Genomic DNA, 11,961 nt, shown 5'->3' on the forward strand with positions numbered 1-11,961 from the left:
CAAACACACAAACAAACATTTGTAGATTTTATGGAGCTAAATGTACTGACAGTGGTACCCGAGACATCTCCGCCCACCATAAGAAGTTCCCTGTGGACAACTCCAGCTCTAATCCAGCACGCCCAGCCTGCATGGGCTCTGTTGCTCCGTGAGCTCTGGAGGGGAACATGAGCAGTAACCATACACTGCATCTTCAGGTCAGTCACACTTTGGATGAGACCGCTCAAACTCATACCTTTCATTGGGATCTATGTCTGTGGGGTCAATGCAACCTCCTCGTACTCCCATAATTCCCAATCCAACCCTGTCTGTCACGACCTCCAGTGTGGAGGATATGGGGGCATCCAGGACCCTCTTCACAGTTCCCAGCTCCTCAAAGCCTTCCCAGCTTCATGATTCCAGTGTTATAACTTCTCTCACCCCTCCTCTGTGGCAACCAGACACCTGCTGACCCAGTCCACCCTGTCCCCTCCCAGAAATGCAGGAAGCTAGGAAACAGATTCCACACAGATCTCTCAACTGCTCCTGATATGGCAGTGAATGGATTTCTAAGTCCTGAAGGAAGAGCTGGCCAAGTCTGTGAGAGACTACCCTTTCACACACACCTGATTCCACAAGCCCATGTGAAAAGGAGGCTGGATCCTGGACCTCCCAGGCAACTGCAGAGTGACAGGGTGGGATGTCATGTCAGGAATGTTTGTGTTCGGGTCTGAGTCATGCTTTTATGTGTCCAGCAGAGGCACCAGGGTGATCGTCCTTGGTAAGTCTCACCATTCTTTGTTTTTACATTCAGGGTGAAACTGAGGGAAAATGTTTTTCTCTTTTCTGTTCCGACTAGGCCAAGTGTCTGAATTTCCCTGGGATCTACAACCCTAACCCCAACTTGTCTCATCTTTTCACACATTTGGTCAGGACAGGAGAAGAAATTCCCAGTGACTCATTCCTACTCCCGGCACAGGGAAGCCCACTCTCTCACTCTCTCTAGGTAACATTCTCCTCTGGACTCTGGGATGCTTTACACCTTCCTACAGGACTCAAGGAACCACCCAAACAGGGGTCTGTGGCTGGTACACCAGAGCCACAAACTTGGGAAGGACGCCTGAAACAGCTAAGCCTCCCTGGTTCAGTACTCTGTGGGTCACAAGTATATCCCCAGGAGAGTGATTTCTGGTTTGTATGAATGCAGAAGAATGAAACTAGACCCCTACTTATCACCATATACAAAAATCAACTGTAAATGAACCAAAGACCTCAATTTAAAATCTCAAACTAAAGAATCCTAGAAGAAAACATAGAAAACACCCTTATGCACATCAGAGTAAGCAACAAATTCTTGACCAAGTCCCCAAAGTGAATGCCATAAAAGCTTTACAAAGCATGAGGGGAGGCCTTTGACTAGAGACATGGAGAAATGGAGGAGAAAATGGGAGAGTGACAGAGATGAAGGAAGTATGTACTGCAAAAGGTGACCCCAGGACCTTAGTCCCTCCCTATCCCCAGAACAGGCAGGTAGCCTTTGAAAGTGTGGGTCTCTGGACTTTCAGGCACAAAAATAGGCACATTCACATCCCAACTAAAAGGAGGGATACAACTGCAGATGCTGAGAAAAGTAACTCCTGACAGGCATAGATGAGAGGGACCTCTCCAGGCAGAAAGATGTCCTGGATAACTAGATTTATGGTATAACTTATGATAAGAAGACAACTGGGAACGAGCACAAGTCCAGGCTCTAAACACAAAATATTTCACACGTGGAAGCTATCAATTTCCTGGACTCCCCAGAAACAGAACCCAGGATTATACATGTGCCCAGAAGGGGTCCCTGTGGGCAGACAGTGTGGGATCTGCAGTGGTGGTACCAGGGCACAGATAGTCAACAAGTTCAATCCCAAAAGAGAGGAAATTCTGAAGACAGCAGACAGATACCTTTCTGGACAGACCCAAAGGTGTGCCCCCAAAGGAGATAATCAGACAGAGAAGTTCCTTGAGGAAAATTGGGTTCCAGGGCTTAGACTATCTAGTGTCAGGAGAGCACAAGTGGGTAAAGAGAAGGTGAGAACCTGAAGGAGAAGCTCCAGCCAAAAGACACCTGACCTTCCTCAGTCCTTGGTCTCTCTGGCATATTCTATCAGGAGGTAAGTACCCCCATCCTCCTGTAACAAGGCCCAGAAAGAGGTTCCTGACCTGGGCTGTACCCATCTCAACACTGAGGTCAGGAGGCCCAGGTGGACTCCAATCATCTAAACTCCTGCCCCTCCCCAATTGCACTGGTCAGCCCCAAGACAAACCCCTCATTCACTGTGTTAACAACATCATCTGAGAAGATTCAAACCAACAAGACCACACTGGTGTTTCTCATGAGTGACTTCTGGGAACTGTGTCTGTGACACGTAAGGTAGATAGCACCCCGGTCAGTCGGTGTGTGGAGACCACCCAGTCCTCAAACAGAGCAACAACAAGTACACAGCCAGCAGGGACCTGACCATGACTGTGACCTGAGGAAAACTAGCTGCAACCACAGCTACCAGGTCACACACAATGGGAGCACCGTAGAGAAGAAAGTTTCCCCTGCACAGTGTTCTTTGGCCCTGGCCCTTCGTCAACCCATGGAATCTCAGAGCTTGGCAGCCCAAGGGAAGGAGCCCCCCTTGCCAAATCATCAACCCTTCTCAATGCGCCCAATATAACCTCAATAAATATCCTCATTGTCAATCAGAAATTCCAGTCTTTGTTCATTTTTGCTTACACACTTTCTATTCTACATTTAACCATCCTCAAAAGTGAAAGGAACCCTTTGATCTACTGCCAAAGCAGCCAGGAAAACTACCCTGATGTTTCTCTGAGGGATACTTTCTGTCGTCCTTCCTCCACTGAATGTTCCAGAGGATGTTACCATGGAAAAACCCTCAGAAGTACCCAGGCCTGCTCATTATTTCCAACTTCACCCTGTGCTTCCTGATACACTGTGTACATGTCCTCCTTTGGCGACAGGGGGACAAATATCCCTTCCATCCCTATGGCCCAAGGATAATGTCTGAGCTTTCTTCTTAGTTATCCTGAGCCCTCACAGTGGACATAGTCCTTCTTTCATGGTGTCCTTCCGCCTCCCCCTCCAAGGCTACATATACTTCTACACTTATAAATCTTTCCCCATCAAAATCTAGAGTTCTCCCCTTTCAATAGGGACCTACCCTGTTCCTGTCTCCCCATGACCCTGACCTCTGCCCCCACAGGCTCTCCTTGTGGTTCCCAATACTGAAACCCATACCTGGAACCTGATCACTCAGTCCATAAAATGCCCTCAGAGCCTATTTCTATACACATCACTAAGCTGACTAGGTGTATTCAAAAACACTGGTGGACAGCAATCAGCTCTGTTCTCCATTGATTTCACCACAAGGACGTAACTCCTGGTGGTCACTAGTTGTCAAATGCTGATTTGTTCAAAGGCAGTGACAATTTCTGGAGATCAACTGTGGGTGTCAGCAGACTCCTCTTAAGAATGCGGTGGGGGATATGATTTTTAACACACATACACACACAAATTGCCTGTGCGCATGTCCATATAGGTTGGCATTCTTCCTGGGAAGATCAGAAAAGGCTCAGTTGGAAGGCACTGCAGTGAGACTCAGGTTTGGACACGTGCCAAGAAAAGCCAGGGATCTGTAGTCCCTGAGATTTAGGCCTGTGGGACTGGGCCTGACATGGAGGAGGGGCAGGATTATTAGTCCTGACCAAGACTGTCAGGAGACAAGAGAAGCCTTGAGAGAGGTATTCTGGAAAACAAGCAACAGGGAGATCTCAGAGGTTAGTGGAGGCACCTCCTTTGGGTCACACTGTTGCAAGGCAAAGTGGCAGGTGTGTGTCACAGGTGTGAGCTCTGTAGATCAAGAACCCAGACCAGGATGGACACCAGGGATTTGTGTGTTCAAGCACTGCTCTGAACAAGTCCATCCAGCATATGGTGGCATGTGTGACCCTGAGCTATTGTGGACTCAATCTTGGTGGAACTTGTCAACATAGGAGGCAGTGGAGCACCCATGGACATTAGTGCCTGTTTGTAACAGAAGGAGCTCGAGGGAACAGAAAGACCTCTTCACTCGAAGAGTTCCTTGAAGAAACCGTACAGGCAATGGAATCCACATCCCCTCCTACAACCTAAGGAGCTCCATATGGGCCACTGCAGCACTAATTCAGCACACCCATTCTCCAGTGTGGCTGCTTTGTGGGTTCTGGAGGAGAACATGAGGGGTGATCATCCAATGTATCTTCAGGACAGTGGAACTTAGGAGAGGAGCACTCAAACTCAGAACTCACAGAGGGATAAGTATCCCTGGGTCAATGTAACTCTCCCCACATCCCACGATTCCTATTCCATACCCTTCCTGTCATGACTTCCCCGGATTATCTGGGGACATCCAGAACTCTCCACACAGTTCCCAGCTCCCAAATAGGTCCCAAATTTATAATCCCTGTGTTGTAACGTCTCTTACCCCTTCCTCCGTTGTAACTGGACACCAGCTGATCTAGGCCGTGCAGCACCCTCCCAGGAATGCAGGGGGTTTGGAAAAGATTCTACACACCTCTCAACCTTTATCATGATGGGGATAAATTGATTTCTAAACCCTGGAAAAAGATTGTCTGGTATGTGGGAGGTGCCCATTCAACCACCCTTGATTCCACTAGACCATGTGAATAGGAGGCTGAACCCTGGGCTTCACAAGCAGCTGTGGAGGGGGTGTAAGAAGGGTTTTTGTATGGGACTGAATCATGGTGTGCTATTTTCGGCGGTGGCACCCAAGTGACCGTTCTTGGTGAGTCTTCCCTTTCTATCTTCATTGGGGATTCAGGGTGAAATTTTGGGAAAAGGATTTTTTCCTTTCCTTTAGGGCAAGGGCCTGGATCTCTCAGGAGTCGGCAACCCTCACCCCTCCAGCCTACCCAAACGGGAACTCTCTCTCTCTCTCTCTCTCTCTCTCTCTCTCTCTCTCTCTCTCTCTCTCAGACCTTCTCCTTTGGACTATTAGGATGTTCTACTCCCTCACTCAGAGTCTCTGGGCTCCCTGGGACCAGTGGAACAGGGAGCTGGGGTGGAGGCACCAGGAACCTGGATTTGAGAATGATGCTGGGGACAGCTCAGCCTTCCTGGGCTCTTTCCTCTGTGGAGTCAAGCTATGGGGAGGCTCTACACATTGTGAGGAGAGGCCTTTGACTGCAGACATGGGGAGATGGAAGAAGAAATGGGAGAATGGCAGAGATGGAGGAAGAATGTCCTGTGATAAGGTGACTCCGGGGTGCTGTGTACCCCTCTCCCAGGAGAAGCTGGTTACTTTTCACAGTGTGGCTCTCAGGGCTCTAAGGCACAAAGGTTGGCATCTCTGCATCGTAACAAGGAGGAGGACCTCCAAAGCAGATACTGAAGGCAGAGACTTCTGATGCGTAAAATGACAGGAACCTCTCCAGGTAGAAAGATGTCCTAGGACAGCTAGATACCATGATTAACTTCTAAAAAGAGGACAGGTTGACCGTGCTAGGTTAGGGTCAACTTTTTCCTCCTTCCCTGCTTTCTCCAGGGTTTCGGTCAATTTACAACTTTTTGTTGTTTTCACCTATCTTGTGAAGCCTGTGCTCAATCATTCTCCCTGACCTCCCTCCCTGGTGCAAGAATCTCTCCCCACCATGTTCAAATACCTACTGACCTCAGATGGTCACTACAACCCTTCACCTTTGACTCTAGAGGCCGAGAGTAGACAGGGTGAACTACTGAGACTGCTCCTCTGTCTTTCTGACTGTTTGTTTGTATATATGTATGTATGTATTTATGGCTGAAAGGGGGTCATTGGATCTCCAGGATTTGCTCTGTCTGGTACTCCCCATATGGGTCTTGTCTGCCTGGTTCACATTATGAAGGGAAACTGAGTCATCTTCTTATGGGAAGAGAGATCAAGTGAATTAAAGGAGTGAACACTAGGGAGACTTTATTGGACACTGAACCTTCTATGTCACAGCTGGGGAACCACAAGTTATGGCCATGTCCCCTGGGCTGAGGGACTTTGGATCCAGGACAGAAACAAGGTAGGAGGTGGAAGGGCTTGCCCGGGTTTCCATGGACTGCCACAAAGTCCCGAGCTGGCTCTGTACTCAGAAAACTCAACCAGGAGGGGAGAAGGAGAGGAAAGTTCTGAACACAAGGGAACCAGTAGAGTAATCATCTAAGGACACAGAATTCTGGAAGAGGGCTTAGTGATTCTCTGCAGGATGTACCCCATGAAGCAGGATTCCCGAGTTTACTGATTCCAAGTCATGATCCCAAGATCAAAGACATAAATCCCACCTATCAGTCCATAGATAGAGGGACTCTTAACATGCATACCAACAACTATAGACCAAGACAGGCAGATAGACTCACTCAGATGATCAAAGACCTTACTGCAGAGGCTTTAGGGGAAAAAGAACTGAGTAAAAATGTAGCCCTGAAGTTAGACCCAGAGAATGCACAGCAGACGTGTTAGGTAAGAAAAGTCCCCAGAGTGCATCTAACAAGAGATGCAGAGAGCTCAAGGGACAGACAGACAGCTCCAGATAGAACAGATCAGGATGTCAGGAGGAGGCATGAGGAGGCAGCTGAGGTCTCGCTGTCTAGCAGGAGGCCAAAGCCTAGAGATTCAAAACAGGTCATGTGCGGGCAGGCTCCAGAGTTCTTAGAACTGACAGAGAGTGGTTGTATGAACACCTGACCAAGTGTCCAAGAGAAACATTAACCATATGAAGAGACTTGAACTGGCATAGAGAGGCAGACCCCTCGCCACATACAGAGGAGATAGCTCCCCAGGGGAAAAACAAGACAATGAATTCTGTTGACTCCCACAGGTCAACCCAAGTCTTCGCCCTCAGTCACTCTGTTCCCACCATCCCCTGAGGAGCTCCAAACCAACAAAGCCACAGTAGCATGTCTCATGAGTGACTTCTACCCAGGAACAGCGACCGTGAAGTGGAAGGTAGATGGCTCCCCTATCACTCAGGGCATGGAGACCACCAAGCCCTCCAAACAGAGCAACAACAAGTATGTGGCCAGCAGCTACCTGACCTTGTCAGTCGACCAATGGAGATCTCACAGAACATGCAGCTGCGAAGTCACGCATGAAGGAAGCACCGTGGAGAAGACAGTGGTCCCTGCACAGTGTTCTTAGGCCCTGGCCCTACCCTGACCAAGGGACCCTGGAGCTTGGGAACCCAGGGAAAGGGTTTTCACCCACGTCAGGTTATCAGGCTTTCTCCCTGCACTCAACAACCCTTAATAAATATCCTCATGTCAATCAGAAACTCCAGTTTTGGCTTATTTTTGTTTAAATACATTCCATTCTACATTTACGCGTATTCAAAGATCTATAGAATCCCTTGATCTGGGGACAAAGCAGCCATTAAAAGCACCCTGATGTTTCTCTGAGGTATGCTTTTACTGTCATTCAGAACAAAGGAAATGCCATCAGAAGGACCCAGGCCTGCCCATTCTTTCACACCTCTCCTCCTGTTCTTCCTGCAGCACTGTGTATAAGTCCACCTCTGGGTACTAGGAGACAAACAGTCCTTCCATGCCCCTAGTCCCCTGGTGAATGGCCGAGCTCCCATCCCTGTTATCCTGAGCCCTCACAGTGGGCATCATGTTTCATTCAAGATGTCTTCCATCTCCTCCACCGAGGCTATGCACTTCTACGTTTATAAATCTCACCCTATCAAAACATTGAGCACTGACCTCACCATAGGGGTACACCATGCTTCTGTCTTTCCATGGTTTCTGCCTTTTGCCCCCACAGGTCCTCCCTCTAGCCCTACTCACAGGACCTCACACCTGGACCCTGGTCACTCACCCTACAAAACCCCCTGGGAGCCTATTGTTTGAACTGTCACTGGGTGACCCAACTATATTCAAGGACACTAGAGAATGGCAGTCAGCTATGCTCTCCACCAACTCCAACACAAGGACATAATGTCCCAGTGACTGCACGTTATCAACAAAATGATGAGTTCAAAGACAATTAGCAGATTCTAGAGTTCCACCATGAGCTTAGGTGTCAGCTGACTCCTCCTCTTAAGAGATCAGAGGGAGATCTGATTGATAACACACACACAACATAGCCACACAATTCACTTGCACATACATCCATGTTGGACGTCTCCCTAGGCAGATCATGAAGGGTCCAGAGGAAGCAAGTGAGTGAGATCCAGCTTGTGACATGAGCAAAGAGAAGCCAAGCATCTGCAGTCTCTGAACTTTGGGCCTTGGATTGGCCCTGACTTGGGGTAGGAGCAGGATTTTCTGCCTGGGCCAAGAGTGAAACAGGAGACAAGAGGAGCCTTGTGGAAGGAATTCTGGAAAAGGAACAGCAGGCAGATCTCAGAGGTCAGCAGAGGCACCTGCACTATGGGACACTATTGAGTAGGGAAGGGTGGCAGCTGTGTATCACAGGTGTCAGCTCTGCAGCTGTAGAACCCAGACAAGGCTGGACATCAAGTCCTTGTGTGTCCAAGCCCTGCTCTGAAAATGTCCATCCAGAGTTATGGGCCATGAGTGACACTATGCTGTGGTATACTCTGTCTCGATGACACTTGTTAGCACAGGAGGCTGTGGAGTACCTATGGACAAGGACACCTGTGTATAATGGAAGGAGTTTGCAGGAACAGCAGAGACCCCCACACACACAAATTTGTAGGGTTTATGGAGGAAAATGTACTGATAGTGGGACCCAATACCTCTCTGCCCACCATGAGAAGCTCCATGTGGACCATTCCAGCTCTAATCCATCACGCCCACCTTGCAGGGGGTCCGCTGCTTCGTGGGCTCTGGAGGGGAACATGAGTAGTAAACATACACTGCATCTTCAGGACACTCGAGCTTAGGATGGGACTGCTAAAACTCAGAAATTGTATTGGGGTCTGTGTCTGTGAGATCAAAGTAATCCTTCCCCTACCCCCATAATTTCCATTCCAAGTCCATCCTGTCATGACCTCTAGTGTGGAGGATATGGGGGCATACAGGTCCTTCTTCACAGTTCCCAGTTCCTCAATCCCTTCCCAACTTCATCATTCCAGTGTTATAACATCTCTCAACCTCTCCTCTGTGGCAAGCAGACACCTGCTGACCCAGGCCACGCAGTCCCCTCCCAGGAATGCAGGGAGCTGGGAAACAAATTCCACACACATCTCTCAACCTCTCCTGTGATGGCAGTGAATGTATTTCTAAGTCCTGTAGGACGAGATGGTCAGGTTTCTGAGAGATGACCCCTTGACACACCCCTGATTCCACCAGCCCATGTGAAAAGGAGGCTGGATCCTGGGCCTCCCAAACAGCTGCAGAGGGACTGGGTGGGGTGTCATGTCAGGAGGGTTTGTGTTTGGGACTGAATCATGGTGCTATATGTCTAGCGGGGGCACCAGGGTGACAGTCCTTGGTCAGTATCACCTTCTTTTCTTTTTGAATCCAGGGTGAAACTTGGGGAAAATGTTTTTCTCTTTTCTGTTCTGTCTAGGGCAAAGATCAGAATTTCTCTGGGGTCTTTAGCTCTAACCCCTCTAAACTGTCTCATCTTTTTCTTCACTTGGTCAGGACAGAAGAACATTCCAGTGACTCCTTACCTATCTCTGCATAGGGAAGCTATCTTTCTCTATCTCTGGAGGTCATTCTCCTGGACTCTGAACTCTGGGATGTTCTACACCTTCCCTCAGAGTCTCCAGGCACCAAGGCACCAGCAGAACAGGGGACTGTGGCTGGTTGACCAGAGCCACAAACTTGGGAAGGATGCTAGAGACAGCTAAGTCTCCTCAGTTCAGTCCTCTGTGGGTCTCAGCTACATGGTGGCTTTACACAGCATTCGGGGAGGACTTTGACTGGAGACATGGAAAGATGGAGGAGAAAATGGGAGGGGGACAAAGATGAAGGAAGAATGTCTTGTGAAAAGTGATCCTGGGAGCTGGGTCCCTCCTTTTGCCCAGGACAGGCAGGTAGCCTTTGCCCTTTTGCCCAGGACAGGCAGGTATGCTCCTACCCAGAAGAGGTCTTTGTGTGTAGATAGGATGGGGTCTGAAGTGGTGGTACCAGGACACAGACAGGCAAGAAATCCACTCCCCCAAAGGGAGGAAATTCTGAAGACAGAACAGACAGACACCTTAGTGGACAGACCCAAAGGAGTGCCCCCAAAGGAGATCATCCAACAGTGAAGTTCCCTGAGGAAAGTTGGGTTACAGGGCTTAGACCAGCCAGTATCAGGGGAGCACAGATGGATAATGAGGAGGCGGGAACTTGTTAGGAGAAGCTCCAGCCAAAAGAAACCTGACTTTCCTCAGTCCTTGGGCCCTCTGGGATCTTCTGCCAGGAGGTCAGTATCCCCACCTTCCTGTAGTAAGGCCTAGCCTGAGGTTCCTGACCTGGGCTGTACCCAACTCAAGACTGAGGTCAGGAGGCCCAAGTGGACACCAGGCATCTAGCCTCCTGCCCCTCCCCAACTGCACATGTTAGCCTCAAGGTACTCACATCGTTCACTCTGTTCACATCATCATCTGATGAGATTCAACCTAACAAGGCCTCACTGATATGTCTCATGAGTGACTTCTACCGGGCACTGAGTCTGTGACCTGTAATATAGACAGCACCCCCGTCACTCAGAACATGGCGACCACCCAGTCGTCCCAACACAACAACAACACGTGTTCAGCCAGCAAGTACCTGACCATGACACCTGACCTGAGGTAATCTATCAGCAGCCACAACTGCCAAGTCATACACAATGGGACCACCATAGAGAAGAGAATTGCCCCTGCACAGTGATCTTAGGCCCTAGCCCTTCCCCCAATCATGGAATCTTAGACCTTGGCATTTCAGGAGAAGGGTCCCCCCCATGCCAAATCATCAACCTTTCTCCCTGCACCCAATAAACCCTTAATAATTGTCGATCAGAAACTCCAGTCTTTGCTCATTTTTGCTTACACACTTTCCATTCTACATTTAACCATCCTCAAAAGTGAAAGGAACACTTTGATCTAGTGACAAAGCAGCCAGGAAAAACACCCTGATGTTTCTCTGAGGGACACTTTCTCTCATCCTACCCCCACTGAATGTTCCAGAGAGTTTCCAGGGAAAGATCCTCAGAAGGACCCAGGCCTGCCCATTCTTTCCCATTTCACCCTGTGCTTCCTGACACACTGTGCACAAGTCCCCATCTGGCTACAGGGCAACAAACACTCCTCCCATCCCTGTGACCCCAGGATAAAGTTTGAGCTCTCTTCTTGGTTTATCCTGAGTCCTCACAACAGACACGATCCGTCGTTCAAGATATCCTTCCATCTCCCCCTTCAAGGCAATATACACTTCCACACTTGCAAATATCTCCCCATTAAACTCTAGAGTTCTGCCCTTTCTATAGGATACCACCCTGTTCCTATCTCCCCATTACCCCTGACCTCTGCCCCCACAGGCTCTCCCTCTGGTACTCAATGACAGAAACTCACACCTGGACTCTGATCACTCACTCTATTAAAACCCCCTCAGAGCCGGGCTCTGTGTCTCAGCCTGTACCCTATGCCTTGGGAGGCTGAGGTGAGTGGATTGCCTGAGCCCGTGGGTTCGAGACCCGCCTGGGCAACTTGGCAAGACCTCATCTCTGCAATAAATTTAAAAATTAGCCGGGCATGGTAGCGTGTGCCTGCAGTTCCAGCTACTTGGAAGGCTGAGGCGGAAGGATCGCTGGAGCCGAGCAGGTCGAGGTTGCAGTGGCCGGGAGTGGCCACTGCACTCCAGTCTAGGCATCAGAGTGAGACTCCAACTCAAAAAAAATAAAAACAACCTTCAGAGCCTATTGCATTATACATCACTAAGTGTCCCAGTTGTATTCAAGGACACTGGGGGACAGTAATCAGCTCTGCCCTCCACTGACTCCACCACAAAGATGCCATGTCCTGGTGACCACA

General features: G+C 49.3%; 1 gene segment (V, D, J or C); it reads left to right on the top strand.

The window, feature by feature from the left end:
- Positions 1–684: 684 nt before the first annotated feature.
- On the top strand, positions 685–7,190 carry LOC103256477. The segment is given in 3 exon segments: positions 685–760; positions 4,749–4,814; positions 6,871–7,190. Coding segments are annotated over 3 exon segments (462 nt in total).
- The last annotated feature ends 4,771 nt before the right edge of the window (positions 7,191–11,961 follow it).

Source organism: Carlito syrichta, unplaced genomic scaffold (genome assembly GCF_000164805.1).
Source record: "Carlito syrichta isolate Samal-C Ts95f unplaced genomic scaffold, Tarsius_syrichta-2.0.1 Scaffold289584, whole genome shotgun sequence".
Taxonomy (NCBI): domain Eukaryota; kingdom Metazoa; phylum Chordata; class Mammalia; order Primates; family Tarsiidae; genus Carlito; species Carlito syrichta.